This window comes from Aulostomus chinensis, chromosome 13, assembly GCF_037954235.1.
Source record: "Aulostomus chinensis isolate RoL2024-O1b breed Wild chromosome 13, RoL_Achi_v1.0, whole genome shotgun sequence".
Classification (NCBI taxonomy): Eukaryota; Metazoa; Chordata; class Actinopteri; order Syngnathiformes; family Aulostomidae; genus Aulostomus; species Aulostomus chinensis.
Genome location: NC_141332.1, coordinates 19,415,100 through 19,441,090, shown reverse-complemented (window position 1 = coordinate 19,441,090; position 25,991 = coordinate 19,415,100). Strand labels below are relative to the sequence as shown.

The 25,991-nt window shown below is 42.9% G+C and overlaps 1 protein-coding gene and 1 long non-coding RNA gene across 3 annotated transcripts; one reads left to right on the top strand and one right to left on the bottom strand.

Annotated features, from left to right (window-relative positions):
• Positions 1-757: 757 nt before the first annotated feature.
• On the bottom strand, positions 758-25,207 carry zdhhc9 (zDHHC palmitoyltransferase 9). 2 transcript variants are annotated; one of them, XM_086221956.1, is made up of 10 exons: positions 24,596-25,207; positions 24,321-24,518; positions 15,857-16,017; positions 11,172-11,330; positions 7,169-7,306; positions 6,745-6,791; positions 5,720-5,824; positions 2,195-2,298; positions 1,954-2,071; positions 758-1,102 (listed from the first exon to the last, which is right to left on the bottom strand). In XM_086221956.1, exons 2-10 carry the CDS (start codon positions 24,482-24,484, stop codon positions 899-901), a joined length of 1,200 nt encoding a protein of 399 aa, XP_086078082.1. In that variant the 5' UTR covers positions 24,485-24,518; positions 24,596-25,207; the 3' UTR covers positions 758-898. The 2 variants fall into 2 exon arrangements, with proteins under 2 accessions (XP_086078082.1, XP_086078081.1); XM_086221955.1 differs by having other exon boundaries at positions 24,321-25,206.
• On the top strand, positions 3,693-21,480 carry LOC147251347 (uncharacterized). The gene is made up of 3 exons (XR_015118927.1): positions 3,693-3,709; positions 11,618-11,716; positions 21,448-21,480. It is a non-coding gene; the product is annotated as an uncharacterized LOC147251347 (long non-coding RNA).
• Positions 25,208-25,991: the final 784 nt, after the last annotated feature.

The following is a 25,991-nucleotide window of genomic DNA, read 5'->3' as shown; positions in this document are numbered from 1 at the left end:
TGTGATAGTGCAACTGTTGTGATAAGGCACTGTTACTACTAGTGTCTACCATCATCTTCTCTCTCTCTCACACACACACACACACACACACACACACACACACACACTGGGATTCTGGCAAAGCTCCTTGATAAAAAGATTTGAACCGTGCATAAAGCAATTTCATCGACATCGATACACCCTTGACAATATAAAAATGGAAGGACTGGGGGTTTTTTTTCGCTTAAAAAAGAAGGACGCACGTAAGAAGAGTGTGAATGCAGCAATATCAGAATACAAAGTAGATGTGAACTTGTCTGGAAGGCGCCTTTGTCTCAGCTACAGGTTTGCATGTCCTCTCCCTGCTCAGACATCATCTTCTATCTACACTCATCCAGTGTTTCCAGCCTTCTCATGATTTGCATAGGGCGTGTAATATGTGCACAACTGAAAACAAACTGTACTGAATGGAGTTCTATACACATGGAGAAGCCAGACACTTGCTATATTTGTACTGGCCTCTTACAATAAATGTCATTATGCAATTTTTTTAAATAAAGTGGAAAGTAGTACTGACAATCAGAGCAAGCCCACAGGTGGAGCTCGGAGTGTTTTTGTTCTGCAGTTCTTCTAACAACAACGGCAGCAGCAGCAGGAGCTTCTCCCCCCGTGAGTCTTTTCCATGCAGTGTTCAGGAGGCGGAGGGAGATGCTGACCGTCCATTACATCACTACCCCCCCCCCCCCCCCCAGGAGTCTGTGTCACTCAACTCAGCGTCTGGTGAGGCGAGAGGGGAAGACGAGGGAAGTCCGCTCCTCAGGTGGAATGTGGGGCGCAAAAAAAAATCAGACTTTTAATGTTCCTGATCAAGCAGGAAGTCAGGGGAAGAGGCCAAAAATGAGGCCGCCCCCTCATGCAGCTAATGGGTCTTGTCCTTGGCGAAGGATGCCTCTGCGTCAGTCTCGGGTGAAGCCAGCGGCGGGACACTGGGAGCAGGAGGGAGCTCCTCTTTAGGGGAGGAGCTTTTCTCTGCTGAGGCAGTGATGCCAGGTTTGGCATCGTCAGGTGTGTGTTCGTTGGGGATGAGCGGCGCCGTCATCTTCTGTAGGCAGAGCAGAGCGTGCTGAAAAGACAAAAGAGGAGTAAGACATGAGTTGAACTGCACACATGCAACCAAGCAGCCAAGAGTGTGTGTGAGTGTGCGACTTCCTCCCTGCCCTTACCTCTGATCATGTTCACACACCCAATATTCCAATACGTCAGAAAGCAACAATTAAAAGTGATTATAAAACCATTTGCTGCATTCCTACATCTTAAACAGCTTTAAATAATTAACATGAAGGTGATTTAATAGAGACCTGATGGTATGAGAACACAGCTGTTTTACTGAAGTAGAATAAAAAAGTTACGTTTCAGAGACAAACAAGGCAAAGTTTTCATTGAAAATGGAACAAATATATGAAGGAAATCTGTTTAGCCAACATGAACAAATTCATGCTGGTAGCAGAGTCACACAACTCTAAAAACTACAGACCCTTGGTGCGACATGGCTGCAGTAACAGGAATAAAACGATACACCAATAAAAAAAAAAGTTTATTTTAGCATCTACTTTTTGCAATATTTCAGCATCGGTGTACAAGGCTTTCTGAATTAGTATGCATAAGTGTGAAAACCGGCTAATGAATTACCTTTGAGTTAGACTCGACATTTTTGTAACTGTTGTGTTTTCACAAAAATGAAGGCACAAAATGGCTGCGCATCAATGCCACTTGCTCTCATTGCTCAGTTCTTCTCTCACACACTTTGTTTCTCCCCTGTAATGGCTTTGTATTCTCTTTTCTGTGCTCTGCATGCTGGAGACACTTAAGAGAATCTCAGAGTGAAGGGGGGAGGGTATAGTTTGTGTGTGTGTGTGTGTGTGTGTGTGTGTGTGTGTGTGTGTGTGTGTGAGAGAGAGTGTGTGTTTGGCTCACTGTGGTCTGTGGCACCGGGGTGCTGCTGCTGCTGCTGCTGCCTGAGGAGGAGGAAGGTACAGCAGACGATGCAGAAGCAGACGAATCCTCCTGCATGAGTCCTCTTCTGTCCAAGACGCTGCAGACCGACACACAACACCGTCCCTCATTCACTGAATCCTGCTCACGCCAACTGATGCAGGACTCGGATAACGAGCCTAATTAACAACACGCAAGTCAGGGTTTGATCCGGTGGTGTTACCTGGGGTACGTGGGTCCACAGAGCACCTCGCAGCAGTTTTTAATGATGTTCTTGTGGCTATAAGGGTTCTGCACTCTGTTCTTTCCCGACCAAGATCCTTTGATCTGACCAAAACAAACAAACAAAGAGAGAACATCTGTCACCGGAACGCCTTCTCAACATCCATCTAAACCCTGCCAACCATCTGACCTGCTTCCAATGCTGCTACCGCCATGATGCACACACACACACACACACACACACACACAGCCAACTTTCTCCGTTCTCCTTTGAAGACTATTTTCCTGGGCTTATACCTTATTCAAAAGCATAGTTCCATTTTTAGATGTTATTCCCACAGGCTTGGCTTTGACCTACTAAAAAGGATCTTGTCAGGGATTTAATGATTCCTGGTTTAATGGGAACTATGCGCCAACGGGTGTGAACAAGAGCGGCAACTAGCTACACATTAAAACCGCTTTAATTATTCATTCAAAAATCTGAGAACTTGGACCAAAAATTCTCCCAGAAATATGAAGTATTTTTGTATCTACTACACTGTACTCTATCGAGTATCTCTCATAGTTTCTTGTATTCTGTGGTTCATGTTATTGTTTATGTACTTTAGCTCCGCTGGCATCTCTTCATCCAGCTAACAGGGTTTATACACGTTTTTTTTTTACCAAAAATTTAATTGGACAGTACATCCATGATGAAAATGAAGGTCGTTTTTTTTGACGAGCTGCTTGGTCTGATACTACATAAACACGTATTCAAGTAAATCAATATGAGCCAGAAGAGATTTTTCTCAATTGATCTGAATTTAATCTCTTTTTTTTTCCCCCTAAGTTCAGGCCAGTTTTCTCATTTTATCCATTTTTCCAAAATGTTTTCCAGGTCTAGAAATTGCTGTCTTCAAATTCCATAACTTTTCCAGGATTTTCATTCACATATACATCAAATATCCATTGATTAATTAAATGTATCTATTATTCTGGGTCATCTTTTACCGGCTCTACATGTATGTAGATAGCTGTATGGTAGCTATCACACTGCTTTCATGGCTGGCTATGTGTGTGTGCATGCTGACACGTTCATTATCTAAGTGTCTTTCAGCATTCGTCTCCCAGCTTTGTCCTGCCATTTGCTGTGCAGCTATTAAATCTTCTCTCGTATTTACACAGCATGACTTTGTACTGACTGACCCACAGCAGGAAAAGCTGATTTATTTTGGTGGTTCTCGATGTAGGACAGCAGACCTGCATGCCTGGTGCATCATCCTACCACAGCAGCTACAAGGTGCCTTCTCTCATTTGCCCTTCTTCTACCGTTTTCTCTCCTCCCTCGCTTCTCATTTCTCTCAGTCTCGCGCTGTCACTCCCCTCCCGCCTCCTCTTCCTCAACTACAGCAGTGTTTTTGGCAGCCGGCCCGGCCCCTGCAGGTATCGATGCATCTATTATTAGGCCAATCACAGATATTGAATCGCCCAGGATGACAGCCATTGTTTCAACTCCTGGAGCAAGATTACACTGAAGGTACGCGTTGCAGAGCGTCATTACTCATTAAGCGAAAAAAAACCAGGCCAGCCGTCCCGGTGGAGAGAGGAGGGAGAATTATAAATTAATCATTAAAACAAAGTATGAGTGCACTCTCTTGCTTTCAGCCATCTAGAAGCTCCCACCGCCTGCTTCTCATCAGAGCCCCTGCAGTCAGATCTGGGCTAACAGCTCCTCCGATAACCGATACACACCTGCACCGCCCCCACTCATCATCCACTCTACATCAGCCTCGATATACGTGTGTGTCGTGACTAAGTAGTGACTCAATTGCGATGCCCTTAAGCGATCAATACTTTTCTTTCTCATTTACCATCAGAAGCTTCTGCTAAATGTTCAGGAATCGGGAGGAAAGCAGCTTTAATAATAGCATCAGCGGTCTGAGCAGATTCTTCCATCATTAGACTCACGTCGACCTGCTGCTGAGCAGAAACGACACTACGGTTTTTAGCATTCCAAGTGTTTAGCGGCCAATTTGTCATATGGCTCTGAATCACACAACTGCTGCAGCGCGACGAGGGTTTTGGTCCCTGTGTGGCTGAACTGGATAAAAATAGGGAGAATTGATCTTTAAAAAGACTCATCACAAGTGCCACGTTTGCTACTTCATAAGAGATCTAATGCAGTTTAAATACACACAAATCCAGGCTGAGCTGGAGTCGGCTTGCTTTTCTTTTTTTTTTTTGAATTGTGCATCCTGTTTGCTTTACAATTTAATCGCCTTGTTTAACAAGCTACAGTTTACCAGCCCTTTGTCCTTCAGTTCTGAATCTGGCAGTGCCGTTGTCAAGGAAACAGCTCTGTGGTCTTAGAAATTGTAGTGTATACACCCTGTCGATGAGTGTTTATCTTTCCAGCCGTGTGAAGCCAGACGGCCTGATCACAACATTTACACGCACCTGAAACTACACTTTATCTTCACAATGCCCCCAACGATACAGCAACATCTCATCTTCACCTTGACCACGTCTCAAACACTCATCATAACTTGACGGCTAGCAAATACCGGTGCGTATGTTTAGGTTAGGGTGATTGATCAGACATGAGTGCTGCTATCACAGATGAAGAAAGAAAGAAAAAAGGAAACATTCACTTCATTTCCCCGGCATCATTAAACCGCTGAAAAATCAGGCTATAAATAAGTGCAATAATGCTAAATGAATGTGTGGTATACTGTACTTGCAGTATCCTCCCTAAATATGTGTATTATAGCTTAAATATTTGTAACAGTGTTCTGCTGTCCTTACACTGTATCATGTTAAATTCTGCTTTTATATCTCTTTTTTGTTAACCCAGTTACTGTTTTATATTCTTTATAACCTGTACACGTCTGTTTGTCTGTGACGTCTATCATGCAATCATGCACTGACAATTACGTCAAGTGTGAGTAGCATAGCACTGCAAAAATCAAGAATAACTGCAACCAAGGGGGACAAAAGAGGAGTTAAAATGTAATTAACGTTCTAGGTTGTTGTTTATACTCTTTTTATATTGCTGTCTTGAGGTGTGTGGTTTAAGACTTACTATTGTACATGCACTGCAGTTCGTTTGTGATTGAAGTATAAAAAGTTGTTACTGAGGGTGTTAAATGGCATCTGGATTTTTAAGATTAGACAAATTAGGTTCTAGTTCATTTGACACATTCAGCTTGGATTAATCCAACATATAATGTCTGCTCGATGGCTTATATGAGTGGTTGTAGAACAAATAAAGCCTTGTATGTATGCAAGTAACATTAAATGAAGCCTGAAGTGTGAATTTTAGTCAAAAATACAACAGAGGGAAAGTTGTAAAGTCACTGAGGTCAATGTTTGCACAAGTCATAGTTCCTCAGTGTGAAAACATAGCAGGGGACAAACAAAAAAGCACCTCACACTTTGACTCAAACAAACACAAGTCTCAAAGTTTGTGTGCGACACATTTGTTGTTGCATGCAGGTTAAATGGAAGGAAAGCTTCAATCCCAGAGAGCAGGTTTAGGTGCACTTACATCCTCGTTGGTGGTCTGGTTGAGCGAGATCAGGTAGGTGTGGAAGCCGGTCAGTCCCACCACCGACCACAAGGTGAAGAAACACACCAGCACCTCCAGAACCGTGATGTTCAGTTAAGAAAACAGCAACAGATGTTTTCTGCCTGGCACGAGGTCGCTGATCAAACAGTGGACAGCAGGCGCCGGCGCCGCCACCACAGACAATTATATAACATGATTAAATGACGGGCAAGTCAACAGAAGGAAGTTAAAGTCTGATTAAAATGCGAGAGGTTGTCAAACTATTATTATTCACTAAGCTGCCTTTTTTATGCCTATTTTTCTTGTTCTAAGTCTTAAAATCAAATGTTTGTGTTCTTAGTGACAGGCATGTTTGTAGCCAGCTAGCTACCAGTAAACAGGCTAGATGATAGCTTCATTAGCTGGTTGAAAGCCTCAAAATAAGAATCCTGTCAAAGAGATCTCAAATGAAACGCCATTAAACATCTATGGGAGAATTTGGGCTGACAAATAAGACATGTAAACTTCACTACTCTCTTCACTGTTAATTTAGTTTGTACTTGTACTTCATAATTTACGTTTGTATATTTGTTTCAACATGTTGCTGGCTGTTGCGTTGCTAATAACGTGTTAGCCCTCTGGCTAGCTAAATGAGGTAACTGACAGAAATCATTTGAAATATTGATTTTTATTTAATTTATACAGGCAATGAGGTTATGTGCTGTATTTATATATTCTGAAAGCAGAACATAAAATGGGAATTTTTTCACTTCCTTGCTGCACAAGCGCAGTATATGCTAACTGCACTTTGCTCTCATGCATAAACATTTCTGCTTCAACATGCTAGGAAATCCAACGTGACGGATCTGTCGTGTGGTGTTGCTAATCTATGATTGGGCACTCACTCTTCATGGTTTACGCAAGTTGTGCTTGGATTGTATTTTCTAGGAAACTGGCAAAAATAGGACACACACGCACAGCTGGTTTTGTAGTCAGCATCGGTGTCAGAGCTCAAAAGGATATGTTCCAGGTGTTTCCTTCAAAGTGTTCAAAAAGCCATTATCCACCGAGCCTGTGAAGAGAGGAGCACAGAAGCTTTTAAAAAGACAACATAGGCTTTCTAAAAAAAAATCCCACTGGCTATATTTTACTCTGCTGAAAATATATTAGTATTAAGATAACAAGCCCAGAGCTAATTAGCGTGACTAGAAACACTCTGGTTGCCTCCTCTCGCTCTCTCTTGTCTTCTCTGCCGGATAGAAGAAGAAGAAAAAGGGAAGGATGTAGATAACAGAGTCGCTGCTGAGTGTCATGTCGTGCCACAGGACAAGCCCGGTCTGAACTGAGCTGTAGTACCGCTCACGTTTGCCGGGTAGCTTGTATCATCCTTCCTGTTCTGTCACATTCTTTAAACTATTCACGTGTCGCTCTCCGCCTCAGGATACTCACGCATGACCACGTGCACGATGTCAAAGGTGAAGATGTAAATAGTGAGCAGGGAGAGTGACAGGGTGAACAGGTAGAAGTAGCGGTAGTTCCTCTTGCCCACACAGTTGCCCACCCAAGGACAGTGGTGATCGAACCGATCTGAGGACATGAGAGAGACAGGGACGGAAAAATATGTAAATCAACTTTACAAGGCATTTTAGAAATCAAACGAGCGTTAAAAATACACCACAATCAGCTACAGTCTCTTTCACAAAGACAGCTTTATGCATCAGTTTCTGTAAACCTGTGCTCTAAATACAGCCCTCGCTTCCTTGGTGCCTTTCTTCCTCCATCATTTGGAGGCGAGCCAGATGAAAGCGGGGCAGGGTCAAACAGACACAGAGGTATACACATAATACTGTACTCTTTTATTCGCAGCAAACACATATACGCTCCCAGAATGCCTGGATCACGTTCATAACAACATACAGTAAACATCGAGAGCACAAACACGAGCTTTGGAGGTAAAAAAAAAAAAATCAAACCATTTCTATATTTACAGAGCAGAGGCGTGCTGTATGTGAGTTGGGAATGAAATAACGCTCATTGTGGACTCAAGAGTTTGAGGGTGTTGACATCCATATTGCACTAATCATTTAGCAACAGAAGCCATTTTACACAGAGGGTCACGGTTTCAGTGGCTGTAAAGAAGCCATAATATTTTGGAGCACATCCAGGATTTTATGTCTTGTGTTCTTTAGAACTGCCAGGAAGGGTTTGTTTGGTTTGGTGATTCTCGTTCATTTCTCGGAGAATTTCATCCTACGAAAACACCCAGCCTATTTTGTTATGGTTCAGCGTGTGCATCTATGGTGTCTGTTGCAGATCTGCACCTATCAGAAGAGCGGCCGACTGTCGAGGTCCGCACACTCTCACATTCCTTCAAGTTACATGGTTTCGCCAGATTTTTAGGGCCTGAGCCAGAAGGTACTTCTGGCGAAGACCCTATTATGTTTGCTCGGCAGAGCAACACATTAGCAGCACTAAAAACCCTAAAAACACACACTAAACAGTGTCCCAGGCCCCCCCAACACCCATGAGGCAACTGGGTCAGACAGCCCGGAGCCAGTTTTCACATACACACCCATTCAAAACCTGGTATTATACTGTTCTTGCTCTCAATGAGTGCGCGCTATATGCGCATAATGCGCATAACGCGCATAATCTAATTTGACCCCCTGAACATGCATGAAATTCGCTGAAATTTGGCACAATCGTTCGGTATGTCTCAACATTCACTAATCAAAAACAAAAACGCCACTAAAGTCTATAGCGCCACCTAGGGAGCCACACAAAAAAAAGATAATTTTTTTTAATTTCGCGCGCTATAACTCCTCACACAAAACTCCCACAGACATGGGACCAACACCGTTGGACTCGTCTCATCAAGACGAACAATTCTTACACTCTGACCCCTCACCTATCTCCAACAGAATGTCCACAAACTGGACAAAACTGTCAAAATCAGGACTTTTTTTACTCCCCGAACAAAATCTATCTCCTCCTAAACCGTAAATGCCAGGGCTTCCAAACTTTCACACATTACTCTCCCAACTGTGCTCTTCAAAAATCTTTAAAGGCTAATATACTACGCGCTCGGTTTGGATTTTATAAGCCCTCAAAGTGGGGGAGACACGTTTTACGCTTACAATGGAAGTCAATGGGGAGGCCGTGTCCTCTCATGGTACATACTCTCGAACAAATGCTTCTCACGTCTATACCATACATCGCACAGCTTTTAAAAACATATCACTGTATTCCTGACAAAAATCCCTACAAAAATATGGTATTTTGTGTTACTTTCCACCAACGTAGGCCGAGTTATTCAGCTTTTACACACTACATTTCTCTTAATCCTCCACTCTCTCCACTCTAGCACAGATCAAAGAAAGTGCAGCGGGGGAGGGGTTCTTAATGGGCCAGCTGGCAGCTCTGCTCTCAGCTCTGCTCTCAGCTCTGACAGAGATGGCAGAGATTTGTTTACTGTAGTCATGGAAACCACAATTGGCACTTCTCTGCCCTCATGTACATACTCTCAAACAAACACTTGTCGCTTCTAAATTAAAACACTCACACCTTCAGAAAACACACCATTGAATTCCTGAGAAAAAACTCTACGAACTGATGTCTTTACATTACACTTTTGACCAACATATGCAGAGTTATGACTGTGTTTGTCAGTAAAACTGCCAAATCCTCCTCTGCTCTCCACTCTGACAGAGATGGCAGAGAGCGAGCAGAGAAGGGAGGGGCTCTTAAAGGGCCGGCTCTCAGCTCTGCACTCACACTGTGCAGCGCACTGAGGCTCGTATCTCCTAAACTACAAGGCCTAGGGATTTGCCGATTACACCGTTGGATTCGGGCCGGTGTCAAGGACGCGGCCATAGGCCGCGTGGGGGCTCAGGCCCTAACAACGCTGCTTGCAGCTTTAATTTTTCTTCTTTTTTTTTTTTTCTAATGTGCATTCCAAGACTGGAAAGAAACAGTTATCCATTACACTGAAAGGAGAGAGAAAAAACAAAGATGTTTTTCTCAAAGGCTGCAGTTGGAGATGGAGGCCAGGCTGTGACAGAGAGTGGCGAGACACAATAATGGTTTGAATATGTGCACATCGTCAGGAAATCTGTCCCGGAAGTCACAGTAGTGTCGTTGGACGCAGCCCAAAGATTTCTGATGTCAGAAAGGTGGTACAATTATGCGTTTATACTGTAGTTAACAAGTACTTTCAGGATCAGTGGTCATATGGAAAATCTGGCAAATGTCTGATGAGCCGGTGCACCTAATGGGCCGCCGCCGCCGCCACCAGGAATATGGGGAGAATTGTTGGACGACGCCATCTGATTATTGGTTTCATGGTCAATAGGCTATTCTACTGTCATAGCAAAAGAGAAAGTGGCCTTTTATGAAAAATACTGAGCTTCACACTTAAAAAACAGCTTTATCAGGCAGGAAATGCAAGCAACACATTTTCCTTTAACGTAAGCAAATATGCATTCCAGAACCCTAAAATTAAACCTGACATTCAGAGCTCTGCCCTCACTCACTATCTCGTTTCAAACCCTGGATTTGAAACTAGCATGACAAACAAACTAGACGGGGCTGGTCACATACCTCTGGCGAGATCCGGTTGCAGATCAATTCTAGAATCTAAATCGATTGTTCCCCTCTGTTGTACCAAATTTCATACAAATCCATCCACGGCTTTTTGAGTTAACCTCCTTCAAACAAAGTGATTGCATTACTTTCTTGGTAAAGGTAAAAAATAATCTGGGGATCACACGAGTACTGCTTTAACTAGAGATGTTCAAAGAATCGCAAATAGCTACCGATAGTTTGTCTGTTTCTGACGTTTTTTGTTAAGATTTTATCACAACAGAGAATGTGAAGTTGAGGTAAAAATACAACTGTGGCACAAAGAGACTGAGGCGTGATGCTGTGTCATGCTGACAGTGTGTGTGTGTGTGTGTGTGTGTGTGTGTGTGTGTGTGAGTGTGAGAGAGTGTGTGTTCCTACAGCAGGTGGACACAGACGAGCCAGTGTTCACAGTGACTCGAGTGCTTGTTCCCTCACTGAGCCTCCACTGTCTCCTCTCATATCATCTGAGTCTACACTGCCTTCAAATGCATTCCTCAATCATCAGCAGCCAAATGACTGCTGCTCTGCAGAGACGACACAGCTGCGCGCACACACAAACACACACACGGTTCAAAAAGCCTTCACGAAGAAAGCCGACTCTTAAAAACTGCTGCCTGTGAAGTTTCGTGAGCCGTTTGTCTTATTTCTAAAGATATTTATTTTTTTAATAATCCGACCACTTTGACGAATGATAAACATCCCATCACCAAGCTATTTTCCCCTTCCCTCAAAAACATCTTCCTCTTCCTCAACAACCGAAATAGAGCCATCACGACGAGCTTCTGCTTCTTCCGTCTGAACTGACAGCAGATCAGAGGTGATTACGTACCCACGCAGTTGTCACAGATGCTGCAGTGAGACGCGCGAGGCGGTCGGAAGATCTTGCAGGTGTAGCAGTACTTCAGCTTGACGATCTGGTTGTTGATCTGAACGTTGCGGATCCGGGGGGGAGGTCGCTGACCGGCCGGCACGTTGCCATTTGCAGCTTCTGTGGAATCAAAACAAAACAAAAAACAAACAAACAACACTTCGTTCATGAGCAGACGTTGATGTTTTTCGCAGGATTCTAAAAGACAAACAGACACCCAAAAAGACGCTCACGTCCACATTTTTCGTTTCCGATTCAATTCCAATACGAGATGCTGAAAGTGTTTTTCTGGACGAATGCCTCAATTGTTGTAGCCATTATGTTTAAGGATGTATCGTGAGGTTCTAGTAAGCAAAGCAAACAAAGAAACACCAATAAATTGAATGCATCTGTCTCATGTTTTGCAGGTTCATGGTCCAGCACAAGCTACAGAACAGAATCTGGATCAGAACTATCGTCTCTCGATTTAACACCTCGACTCCATCAGTGTTCAACGTTTTCCTGAGGTGAGAGATCCAGATAAGATGAACAAGAAAAAGACAGAACACATAAACCTGAGCAGGTGAACAACGACATCACTGAACAAGAACATCGGATCCATTTTTAGAGCATCAACACTGAAATGATGATATTTCACAGTTGGATTTGTTACGTGGGGTTCTATTTCTGTTCTGCCGCCGCCCCCCAAATCAAATTCTCACACCTTCCTTGGTAATTCAGATTTTTCTGATTATGTTTCACGGACGGCATATAGAGAGGCAGGCCAAAGACCAGAGATGCAGGAGAAGTGTGTTTGTGTGTGTGTGTAGGTGTGTGTAAGTGTATGTGAGTCTATCGTGAGAGTAACTGTAGAAATCTACCTGGAACACGGTGCGTTCATTATCCGCTTAATGGAAAAGAGCTGGCATGCTCGTTTCACTTTCTCTGGATAAAATATGATTGGAAAAAAAAAATCAGAGACATTTTGGGGAATTAAATAATCATGGCAGGAGGAAACGTGCTGAGCGGAAAGTCTAGATTAACTCATTTGCATATTCGTCATTAATATGAAACTGTCATGAAACGCTACCTTTTCTTTTAAAACCAACTGCATTCATACAATGGCTAATATTAAAGCTATCAATAAGATACAAGTGTGATGGAATTTAATATATCTGGCATAAAATACTGGAAATATGTATCTTCAGAACGTTGAGGTATTCAGAATAAACCAGCAGAGAATATATTAAGGGCTCATCACTCACAGGAAATGATGCCACTCCCTCGGGCAGACAAGCTCGCTCTGCTAGTGGTATTAGATATTCAGAAAGGATGCCTCTCCTCGAATTAGCATTCCCCCTCGGGACTAGTCGCTAACAGGCTGAAGGGACGGAGCATCCAGGCTGCAGCGGCTTCATCAGCAGCAGCGTCACAACAACTTGTGGAAGTGAAACACAAACACCTGCTTCCTCTGTTATCACACGCCGTGTCGAGGAGAGTCACGTTCTGTGGCTGTTCATCACATGATCCAGGGTTTTATTGAGGAATGCCTTGCTTTGTTGTGGAAGTTTGTTAGGTGGTTTGTAGGCTTGCGGGGGGTTGGAGGACATTTTTGAATAAGTTTACGGAAACATTCCAGGAATTTTTCATGGGAAGTTCAAACTTGAGAATTTACTCTTTCTGTTGCAAAAGAGTGGGAACTTTCAATGGGAATGATTGAGAAATAACAAGAAGCGAGAGGAGCAACTTCAGCCTGCACTGCACATTCCTCCATGCACGTGGAACAAGGTCAAAGTATTAAACGTGACAATATGAAAGGTTCTGTGGTCATGTGACCAGTATCGCCTCAGGTAAACAGACAAATCACAGAGTCCGCTTTCACTTGGACGGTTTCTATAAGAGCCATAGGCATTCTGTTCATATATTCATATTCCAAAAACTCAGTTTAACAAATGGTAATTAGTGAGCAGAAAACACCCACGGTTCTACTAACAAACCTGGAATGATTGCTAGCAGCGTTACATCATGTTGCTGCATTCCAATTTTAAATAAAAACATTGTCTAAGTATTCAGCAACTAACAACAAGGAATATTCATGACGTATTAAGTACATAAGTCATTTATCAAGGACAAATTGCAAACATCTGCTAAATGAAGCTTCTGTTTATTGGAACATGGGCTTTGGAATGAGTTGATGAGGCTGCGGGACCTCGTGATGTGCATTTTTTTCACCAATAATCAACTGACTCTTTTTTTCTTAGGGTTGTAGCTCCTATCACAACGATATTCCCTCGTATGGAGTAAATGTCGGAGAACTACCTTCCCCACACCAGGAGAATAGTTAAGCAGTTAGACCACTGTCATGGGGGGGGGGGGGGGGGGGGGGCTGTATGAGTCATGATGAGAGAATCGTGAGCTGCCAGCTGGCTATTCACTAAGGAACGAGTGCCTCAGCTCTGCTTTTACTGCCCAGGCTCCACCCAGACCCAGGCCTGTTGTCTGCACTGATGACTGAAGGACACCGTGAATCTTTAACAGGGACAAAGATGGAACATTGAACAGCCTCACGTGCTGTGGGGGAGGGGGTGGGGGTGGGGGGGTAGAACCGTTCCACTACAGTTGTTAGCAGGGTGTGGACAGGCCAGGATGTGGTCAGAAACATAAATTGTACCACTGTATGGTTTAGAAAAGCTCTGCTGTGTTTTAGATAATGAGATAACGTCTTGTAATGAAAGTGTGTGGACTGACCTCCACATCCACGGATGAGCAACCTTTAGCAACATAAAGCATAAGAAACATGAATAAACCAACGGAGCTGAGGGGGCCTGCTCACTGCTTACACACTCAACTATTTATGCATGAAAAATACTTCCATTTGAGCCCCCCCCCCCACCACACACACACACACACACACACACCTCAGGCAGCACAAATGCTGGCTTAAACCTGGATGATGAACGGAAGGGTGGGTGTTCGTCCTGGTGACCTAACATGTGAGTGACGATAAGGTGAATGGATGCTGTTATCAGAGCTGATTGTGCATATTAGCTGTGCACACGAATCAGAGCCTCGGCGCTGCACTGCTCCCACGATGGAGGAGGTGAGGAGACGCATGCTGCTTGACACGGGAGAGAATGTGAATTCTGACAAATGTTGCTGACAGCTGTATGAACAGAGACGCTCCTGTGGTGGGTGTTTTTTAATGACATCGGCAGTTCCTTGAATTTTGTCACATCTGGTTCACCATGAACACCGATTTCATGATTTCAGACGGCCTCAAACGGAACCTTCTGTGCAGTCCTACTGGTCTAGAAAAAGGCAGACGCGTTCAATAAAATCGCAGCAGATGATTGAATGGACCATCCGTCTGTCGACGTCTTTCGCAGGCTAAATTCAACCAATCAGATCAGTGAAAACATCTTAGTCTTCAGTGGTGGTCTGTCCTCTTCTGTTAAAGAAGAAATGCTCTCCAGTTCTGATGTAACTTTTGTTTCAGCAGCATCTACGCTGCTGTGGACAGTGGCACAGTCCTCTCACCTAAACCACGCCCACTGCCTCCTCAAAAGATGCCAATTGGCTGAACTATTTTTGTTGAGGACAGAGGAAGCCAAGCAGGATGGATCCTCTCATGTGAACCAATTCTTCGGGGAGCTTTGCATTTCAAATGCTCATCCAAATCTTTACAATAATCCATGCACTGTCAACAGTAATGCACAATTTAGTTGAATAAAAAAAACAACAACAACAACAACTCTGAAGCGGTTACAAAAAGAAATTCAGGACTCACCCTCTCAAACCCAGCAGGAACTATTCAAGCAGATGTTTAAAAGCATCTTACGAGTCATAGACTCAGGTTACTGCTTCCAAAGGACTCACAACTCAAAAAACTAATTATTTCCTTGTAAGTTGGAGTGGAGGGAAAAATCGATTAAGTACAGTACTGAGATATTTTACTTTATGATATTATAGGGATACAATGCAAATTATTGATATCTAATTATATCATTAAACTGCAATGAAAGACATGTAACATAGATTTATGTCAGTGTTGCTGCTCTGTTTGCTGCAGTGGCTAAACTGGGATGAGATGTTGCGCTGACTGGTTTTTAAAGGACATAATTTTCAGTTGAAAAAGTAAGAAAATAGTATTGGTGTAATATTGTATCACAGGGCCTCTGGTGATAAGCACACCTACTTGTAAGTTTTAACTTCCCTCATTACATCTGCATGCAGCTGGAAATTAAATATCTGTGTGTGTGTGTGTGTGTGTGTTTGTTAATCAACATTTTTGCAAAGAGTAGAAGAAGAGTTAGAAGAGTTTTAGTCATTTCAACGGACAGATCCCTGCTTCTGATGATGGTAAACTAAATTTTGGTCTTCCTAACACCTTTTCTATTAAGTTAAATAATGTTGTTCATTTCATGATTAATGTTTAATTGTTCTCCCTGTCAAGGAGGTTTTGTCTGTTTGGATGAGCTGAGCAAAAACCAATTACATCTAGGTAATAGAAATTTACATAAAAGTGGGTTATTGGCCTTGGCGGAGGTCTGCGCTCTCCGAGTGCACTTCCAGGTTTAATGGGAATAAAATTGCAGAGAAAAGCTTTAGGTGGTTAAGAAAATAAGAGCTTAAAAGTCCACTGAAAATTAAGACAAATACATACTCACCGATTTCCATCTCGATGAATGTGGCCTCCTCTGGGAGGGCTCGAGGCAGCACGCCGGGGTCACTGAAGCTGGTCCTCAGTAACATGGCCATGACAAAGAGGAAAAGCAGAGCTGCAAAAACTGGGATGGCAGGAGACAGATGGACAGCCAGATACGGGCATCTGCAGGAGAATAATTGAAAACAATGACTGAAAGAAAAATCTGGTTCAGAAAGCAGACAAGCTTCATCTCAGTAAGATGCTTATTATTGTTTGGCCTTGTGCTTTATGCAGCAGAGCTGCAAGTGGACAGTTATTGTTTCCCTAATTATTTCAGATTTTGCCAAACACCTAAGCAGAAATGGGAGAGAGCTCTCCACAAAAACAACAACAACAAAAAACAAGGCTTGCTTAGAGAAGTCATGACATGACAACACCGCACATATTCAGGACTGTTGTTCAGAGCGTAAGGTTATGAACCGTGAGTGGCCTCTTCACTGGGCTGGGCCAGAGTCATGGCGATGAATAAACAACACCATGCCACACTCCCCTCACCTTCTGGAGGAATGGAGAAGCATTAGCATAACTCAGTTTGCCAGGCCTTTGAGATTATAGCCAGCAGGTCTCTTCCGACCGGGCCAGCGACTCAGAGCAATAACAGATGTGAGCTGCAGTGCAAAGTGATGTGATGGAGCAGAGCAGCAGCAGCAATAGCAGCAGAGGCTCCAGCATGAAATTATTAGCAGTTGAACTACACAGCCTCATCTCCTTCCCATGGTGCTGAGATCACATATTCATGATGCACTTGAAAATTGCAGTACGGTATTTCAAGATATTGTACCACATCCTGTAGAAGCTAAATTCATGTCAGTGTGTTGAACATAAAACCTGCGCGCGCGCACACACCCACACACACACACACACACACACACACACACAAATAGATATTTGAAGAACTCCAATTCCAGGAGGACCGCAACAACATCTAAACTGAGGAAAAGCCATCATCATATTGTCATTATAACGTGATTGCTCCTGCCAGAGTTGAGACGATTAGTTTCATCAGACAAGCCATTTCCCTGTGTCGCCGTTGTCTTCTTTCCAATCCAATTTGCAGGAATACAAAGAAAACAAACTCAATGAAGCGTCTCTATCCAAATAATTACAGCAGAGCAATCAATTACACAGAGAACCATTCTGTTGTGACATCATCTGACAACTGATTTCAACAACCAACCTTCATGACTGTGGTTGATGTCGCTACCGTGACGGTTGAACTGAAGCCAAAGCTCCCACGCACTCCTTGCACTCAGGTGCAGCAGCATGGGATCATGGGAGTAGCTGACCTCATTGGTAAACGACTACGAATACCAAAGGTGAAATATGAAAGTGAATAAATTTGACTAAAACAACTGGGAAAGTATCAATTCATTTGACCTAAATAGCTAACATTAGCCAACACTGCCATAACTTGCTAACTTAGAAACAGACAGCTACTGTAGCTAACGTGAGCATAGCGCTGTAGACCACAGTCAACAATTGTCACACTAAAAATAATTTCATGACAATGTTGAACATTTTTGCACCAACTTGAGGGGTAACGGGGAAGCTGAAAGGTGCATCACTGTTCTTGAATATTTTCTGAATAACTTAGGATCCATTTAAGTCCACTGCTTGAGAAAATGGAAAACATATGTCGGGCATTTTCAATAAATTTAAAGTGAATATCTTTAACAATTATACCTGTAAGTTGATGAGTAAGATCAAACTACAACGTATTTACTGGCTGCATCTTCTAAAAAGTAATTGGCTGTTGTCTTGGTTTACATAAGTTTAGATGAATATCCTCTTGTCAGCTGGTCAATCATCTATAGTGCTATCAATAGGATTTTGTTTATTAACACACACACACACACACACACACACACACACACACACACACACACACACACACACACACACACACACAGGTTAGAAATATAAAAGGGCCTGGATGTGACTTAACAGTCAGCACAATATGACAGGGAACAAAGTCCACTGTTTGAGTCAGACTATGTGGATGAACCGGGTACGTCACCATACCTGAGCACACAACAACACACAGCACCTGCTGAACCGGTTGGAGCCGTTTTCCTGCGACGCCTCGACTCACACTAACAAAGATCAAATCAGAAGAAATTTCCACTGGACCGGGCCTGTGAATTACACTGGGTCCGTTTGTTAGAGCAGCAGAGGCAGCAGCAGCAAGCAGAATCAGACACAAGACGAAGCCGTCTGCTGATGAAGGGTGATTCGCGCACAGTAGACGGGGTGGTATTCCAGGCACATTCTATCATTGCTTCTCATCAAGCCCCCACATCCTTCCTGGATGTGACCATTTCCTTTGCTGTTGAGGAGCAGGGTGGAGCTGCTACACTGACGCGGTGCTTTCTTCAGTCACCACAGAGGCAGCAAAACCTGTACCGAATCAGAGGAGGGGACAGGCAAAGCTGTCGACTACTAGACCACCAAATCACACTCACGCACCACATAAAAGCTACCGAGCGGAACATGAACTCATACTCCGCTTTGACTGTGAAGTGGTGAATAATCTGTGTTGGGGGTCACACATGAAATGACTCGTGTCACTGTCAGAATTTGCTCCATTTTCTGTGATAAGGTGCGGAAAACCAGCGGAGCTGCAACCATTCAAGTTATTTAGCTACAATCAAGTTAGCAGAGGGCAAACCATAAGTAGCCTGCTAGCTGGTGTCGCGAATCGGCAAAGATCCTCGGCAGGGATGTTGTCACATACACAAATTTATACGTAAAATGTGAGATCAATGTGGGATACAGAGAGATTTGGCTTTACTGGCAAGAGCTTGAACATAAAGGATGTTTATTTAAATGAAAAAATGTTGCATGATAGCATTTGTATAAATTTATAACATAATTTGATAAGATTACAGTACAATGCACTGACAAAGAGCAATTTGCCTGCATGGCTCATGCAATTAAACCTCAATTACACATAAATTCTGCTGCTAAATAAACAATTTCCCTTACTTGAGGTATTTTTACATAGAGGTACTGCTACTTTAAAGAGAGTAGATGAGAATATTTATTTCACCAGCTGTTTTATATCAACATCTTTAAACGGAGCAAATGCTGCAGCTTTGACTTAAACTCTTATTTGATTTTCTGCATCAAAAAATAACAATATATTTTGTAAATGAGTCTCTGAATAATTGCTGAGTAGGTTGGAGCAAGTCAGCAAAACACTACGTGCAGATCAACAGCTAAAAAATACACATCAGAAACGACTAAATTCACTCAAAAAGAACGAAAAAAATATTCTGGTGTATCATTTACTTAAAAAGGTCTGCTGTTGTGCTGCCTTTTGAAGAATGGCGGTAAAAAGCAATTATGCAGTATTAGCCGATAAGAGCGTGACAAGTGTGAAGTTCCCCTCTGTGTGTGTGTGTGTGTGTGTCTGTGTGTGTGTGAGAGGTTGAGGGTGGGCATTAGGTGAATTAGGGTGCGTCTACTGTGGATTTTGAACTGCAGGATTTCCCTTCTTAACGTAGCATGACACAAGCTCACAGTTGAGACGCTGCTTAGGTTGGAATATCACCAAATTAAGCTTCCACTTCTGCATGATACAAGCAGTGAACCCGGGTTAGTATGACATCATGCCGTGAGACAGCGATCCACAGCATTTAACCTTTGTGGGACAAGCACTACCTTTATTGATACGCAACAGCTGTAAGCAGTTGTTGACTTGCAACATGAATCACACTACATATGAATAATTCACTTGCTGTGCAGGCAGATCCACGTCAGGCCTCTGTGACAACAAGCTATCCAACAAACATCTGTAGACTCAAACCGTTTTCTAGGGCACGGCTGAAAATAAAGCGCACAAACTCAACATGCCCTCTCACAGGCACACAACCACTGCATTACCCAACTTGGTAAATGCTCTGATTAAAGGGCAGGTTTCATACTTTCACTCTGGAGTAGGAATCTCAGATGTTTGCCTTTTTTTCCACTCAGGAAATCATGTCCTAGTTTGTGCATCACATGTATTTCATTCAGGTTATTGAGTCAAGAATTTTTTTTTTTCCAACACCCTGAAGTACTTTAACAAATTGCTGTTTTTCGCCGTGCAGAAACATAAACTGGTGAAAATCAACTCACTGTAACATAATATCAGTGCTAAACCTTTTGAGTTTTGTTCACACTAAACAAACCCAGAAAGGTCATTTACCACTCAAGCCAACATATTTGTTTATATTTGGTAAAAGGGGTGCAACTGGGGGAGTTAAAGAATATCATCACGTTCAGATGCTTCTCTCTGTCACTCAACCTGAGACTGTTGAGCCCCTCTCACCGGGCTACACATATCTGGTCAGAGACGCGTCCTTCAAAACTCTTTGAAATCCTAATCCACCCAGTGAATGGGCGGGTTTGAAAGCAGTTAGAGAGGACACAATCTGTTGTCCAGTTTAAATCTTTCAAGTTACGCAACGTTTAAAATACCATATGAGGGAGATGAAACATGGGTCAGCGATGGGCATTTTACTGGGATTAAGGATAGGATTACAGATGTTGCATCATACAATATTCACTAAGTGAAACGAAGTATAATGACGGGACGATTCAATTTCAGCCGAATGAAAAAGAACTCCTCTGCACTGATGGCAAAAAAAAAACAAAAAACAAAAGACAACTATTTCTGTAGCATCTAAATAAATGAGAGCACAGAAAGGGAACATACATTCCCTATAAGGTAAAGCATGTAGTGGAAAAATACCACTTCATCCTCCCAGAAAACTAGCACTGCCAGAGAAGCTTTCAGAGAACAAAGCCTGTAGATCACCCTTACTGGAAATGGAGCATGCACTCTGAATAGGGTATAAATCATGTTATTGCTCATTTAGCAGAGGCCGTCAGTCGCTCTCCAATTGGCTAGTGGGGAGACAGGGTGGGGTTAGATGCCAAGGGAGGCTACAAAATCTGCAGCCGCTCTGCAGGCTCAACCCTTCATCAGTACGCCTCGCAGGAGCTGACTGGAGGACCGGTGGACACACAGAGAGCATCTACCTTGTAGCATGCATATATATATATATATATATGTATGTATGTATGTATGTGTGTGTGTGTGTATGTAAACAGCAAAAACACACACACCCCGAGAAAGATCATTACATGCACATATGCTCCTCCGGCCAAGTAGCTCAGCGTCCTGTGTGGACAGACAGATGACGCGCTGTCCTTGTGTTCCAGTTTCTTGATCTTTCATCCAAACTCCATATGAGGCAAACCACATGCTCATATGCGTGCATGCGCGCACGCGCACGCGCCTACACACACACACACACAGGGCCCAAACCAACATAGAACTGTGAGAAATCCTATAAATATCCACAATATTCCGTATCAACCCGAGTGTTCTCTAAACACCTCGAGGTAATCTCAGGTTTAAAGGTGTGATTTAAAAAAGGGCAGGCATATGATGGATACAACCCCAGAGGATAACGCATTAAACAGACAGACTTTGCGCAGCTTCTATCGTCATTTATTTGTTTGAAATATCTCTTTTCATTGTCTGTTGTTTCTGCTGTCGAGCAGACATCCAAGCCCAGAGAGGACTGGCTACTGAAGGTGCCCATGGCTACCCATGTCTGCTCGGCTGGTGTTGGATCTGAGCCAGCCCTCGGCGGGACACTGCCCTCTCTGTTCTCCCATCCTCAGTCGCCACGCTTAAAGTCACCACTGAGTCCACATGTGAGGAAAGAATCAACCAAAACAAGACAAGTAAAGCTTGTGTGCTGTTATGTGTTTTTGTACTGATGCAATCTCACATAGGTTTTGGGTTTTCAGAGCTATTCAATGTGCATTTTTCCACATTTGATCAACTGTGTGCATATAATTAAAGCTATAATGAGTCAATAACCTCAAAAATGAAACTACTTCAATAGGCTGAAATAATTAGTCAAAATTTAAGTCATTTTTCGGCAAAAACTGACAAATATTTGATGGCACTGTTTCTAAAATCTGATGATTTGCATAATTTTCTTGATCTTTAATTACAGAAGATTGTTTTTTGTTTTTTTGGGGGGGGCGGGGATGAATTCTTGGTCCGAGAGAACAAAGCGTGACATTAATAGCGTCACACCCTACAGAAGCAAATGGTGATGTAGCCTGGTGAGACCATCCAAGGTCACGACCTCTGCAGTCACATCTGGATCCCTCCAGAAGAAACAAACCAGTCAGGGTTGTGTTCTAACTGCTCTTCTGCCACTGAACAGTGAAGCAGCTCCTGATTGGTTTTCGTACTTGATGGCATGAATGTGAGAAGAATGGCAGAACAGCTTCCATTAAACTCAAGAAGAAGACAGAAAGCGGCGTCCCTCTTAGCAGCAAGCAGTAACGGTAGAGGAATAAAAGGCTGTAAGTGCAGTTATTGCACATACAGCCTGAGGACATCAATTACACAGGAACAGGTGTCTACAATCAAAAGTTTAGCCTGTGGTGGCGTCACAGTCTCTTGCACTGATTGGCTGAAGGAGCCTGTTGAGGTTAGTGCTCCGCCCTCTCACAGAGGTTCTAGAGGGATCCAGATGTAACTGCAGAGCTCATCTCTACGGATGATTTCACAGGACTAATTTCTTTCTTCGCCTTCTACATGAAACATAAACATATCAGTTGCACCCTACTTGCATCTTTGGGATTTGGACGCTTATGCTTATACCACGCAAACAATTCCACGATGCTAAAAAAACCATCCCTGGAGTGATTAGGATTATCTGTTGCTGAGGATATTCCCCCCTACATTAGCAGGGACGGCTGAAGTGATTGCCTCACTGCTTCTGCTAAAGGAAGTTGGAAATGTTCGTGAGCACATTAAACCTCGGGGTGTTGGTGCTGGAGATTATTACCCTGTCAGCGATTTAAATCACACACGTTATCAACAATCTGTGTAATGACGAGTATGAATATGACCCCCATGTTGTCTGGGCTGATCTCGGCGTCCCTCCCTGACAGATAATTATGTTCGGCTGTAATATGAACTTAGCATACTAACAACCCTCCAGCCATTAGTCAGTGCAAAGGCTCCTGAGCGGTATCGTCTCCCCGCTCTGCACAACAGCTCCTTCTGTCCAGACTCGGAGGGAGGCAGGAGGCCATTAAAGCAGATAGAGATGGGCAGGGCCTGGCACTGTGTGAGAGCAGCCAGCTCTGCTCTCCTCTCCTCTCTTCTCCTCTCCTCTCCTCTACGCTCCAAATCCATTTGGCCTGGTGGCTGCATACATTCTCACAGTCAAGAGGGGTTACTGTGTGAGAGCGCAAGATCTGCTGCTAAATATCGTGCAAGTTCGTCATGTGTCAGTGTAAAACCGTCCAGAAAACAGAGAGGAATGAAAACATGAAGCAGCTCGAGCTCTGTGATGGCCACGTTCACAGACATGCACTTCATCTGAAACATGCCGACAGGATTCACACGCTGCACCTCAGCCCTGTTTGCAGAGCTAATGAGTCCATTGGGTTGTGCAAGTAGTGGGCTGAGACAGAACTGCTGATGCAACAAAAGACTTACACCAGAGGCAACACAGGACAGGACAGCGAGGGTTATTAAATATTAAATATGTCAGTATGTGGTCAGTCACAAGCCTTCTTACTGAGGATGAATCTGGAGCAAGAAATACAGGGTTTATGGACAGGAGCTGTTAGGACAATTCACCTTACAGTCTGGTACCACCCCTGACCCTAAACATCACATCGGAATAGATATTTAGAGATAATAAAAAAATATTAATCAAACAGGGTTGATGAGTCCACTGGAAAAAAATTGCCAAAAAAGTAGTGATCAATAACTCTTGTGACAATCACTTTAGCTTATTCATTTAAAGATGCTAACATGGCTCCTGCTTCTCAAGTGACCATCTTTTTAGGTTTAAACCTTTTAATCTCATAAGTTTCATTTTTTGTTGCTCCCCTTAAAAAAGAAATCTATATTTTTCATTTCCTGATATTCATTTTTATTCTGGTTTATTTTGCCTCTGCCAGTTGTACTTCAGCAAGAAGAAAATGTGCTTATAAATAGGGATGCATAAAAATATTGGCATGTCATCCATATGGACAGAGGTTGTTATTGATCCATCTGATCAGTAAAACTGGGCCAGTTTGAGATAATGGGTGAAGCTTTTTAGGGGGGGGGTCTGTTTCACATTGTTTACATGTGTTTTTCAGATTCCAAATATGTCAATATCATATATACACGTTATTTTTTAATATGACATGGTTGTAAAATATCGGTATATCGGATATCGGCAAAATCAAACATCTTCCCTCCCTGTTTTGAATGGATCATTAAAATTAATGACACCTAAATGATCTAATTGTGCTGTAGGAGTCCCGCGACAGAATGCCAGCAAAAAAAAACGTCCCACAAGTGACTTAGAAACACTTTGGAAGCCCATCATGATGAGGGGAGGACTTACTCAAAAGCGAAGAAGAGAGAGCAGGTCCCGATGATGAGGAAGAGGGTCAGGTAGAAGACTCCCTTCTGCCGGGCCATCATCACCCGTCCATCGCAACAGAAAGTGTTTTTCCCCGGCAGCTTCTCCCATTTTCGCACCTTCCTCGTTATCATCACCGCCGACATGGTGTCCTCTTAAAAACCTCAGTCCACAGCCCTTCTTTGGGTTGACGCAAGTTGTTAGGACGGTATAATCTTGAGAGAGACACACATGGGCAGGAGAAACAAACGACTTACTGAGTAATGAGAGAGATTTCTGCGAGACTACCAGGCGTTAAAGTGGCGCAGTCACATCATCAATGGTTTGTGATCCATATTATTCCCAGTTTCCCGTCTGTGCTGCAGCGAGTCATTCCCACACCGAGGAGGATCCCACGCTGCTCTACGATTCCTTCACAATATTCGGCTTTATTAGAGATTCATCCAAACGCTTGCGGCAGATGTTTCTCTTCATAAACTCGAAAATCCACCTCTGGAAGAACGGACCTTGACCCTCATGACATTCATATCATCTCGATAAATCATAAATGATCGAGCGGACGAGCTGCTCCCAGGAATAACATCATGACCGAGCACCTGGCAATGATCGATTCATGTGTGATGTATAGATTTACAAAATCAAAACAACAAAAAAAAGACCAACTAACAAACATTAATTTAAAAAAAAAATCCTCCAAGAAATGAGAAGAAATCGCAGCTGGTACGGAAGCAAAAATTTAAAGCTCTTTGGTGTGCGTTTTTCCCCGCAGGATGCCAGCGAAGCTCGGTTTTAGTCAATGGCAGCAGGAAACACGCCTAGATTGAAATGTCTAATCTTAAAGGGGCAGGACAGGTAGAATCCAATGGAACAAAGGACAGAGACACACAACCGATTCACATCATGTTAATATGATGAAACGCTCCTGTGTGGTACCGTCCGAGGGGAGGAGGCTGTAAAATAAAGCATGGATGGAGTTGATTTGATGTTAATCCCTCAAGTGGCGATGCGAGCCTGGACGTGAAGCTCCAGAGAGCGGAGGTAAACACTGCAGAGGCTCTCCCAGGAATCACCCTCACCTCTCTGGACATGAAATAAGAATGTTTTAGTCTTGCCTGACATATTGTTTGGACTGCAAGCTATTTATAGAATTTTATTATTCCGACTGCCTGTTTATGAGAGCCTAATATTAATTTAGTTTTATGTGTTTAATACTTTTTTTTAAGTTATTTGAACTTCTTCATACTTTCAGCTACAGAAACCATTAGCCTCTCGGGTCACAGCATTCACGTTCCATTTTACTGCTGAAATGTTTGAATGTGATGTCTGTTTCGTGATATCGACATTAAATAAGCCACTTTATGTTTAAAAGGCAAAAACAAGTTAGAAAAGTGCAGCTGTTGAGTGAGTTACTGAATTTGGGTTTAGGGAGGCCAACAGGTCAAATATAGACGACACAAAAGGTTGAATAATTAAATCTGAAATCAGATAATAGATTGATTTAAAAATACATAAACCATAATTGGCTATTCACAGCAGTTGATTTTGTATATTTGTGGCTAAAAGTGGTTTTCATTTACCTTTCTTTTTTCACATTGTCAACGGTGCACCCACTGAAAATAGTTGTATTTTTTTTAAAAAGCAAAGCATTTTAAT

Excerpts from the sequence above, each read along its gene's own strand:
- zdhhc9 (XM_086221956.1), bottom strand. The coding sequence starts at position 24,484 with ATGTCGGCGGTGATGATAACGAGGAAGGTGCGAAAATGGGAGAAGCTG. Across the intron at positions 6,792-7,168 it reads CATCGTGCACGTGGTCATGC|GCTCGGTGGATAATGGCTTT; the intron begins GTGAGTATCCTG and ends CTCTCTTCACAG. Across the intron at positions 2,072-2,194 it reads TGTGGACCCACGTACCCCAG|CGTCTTGGACAGAAGAGGAC; the intron begins GTAACACCACCG and ends GTCGGTCTGCAG.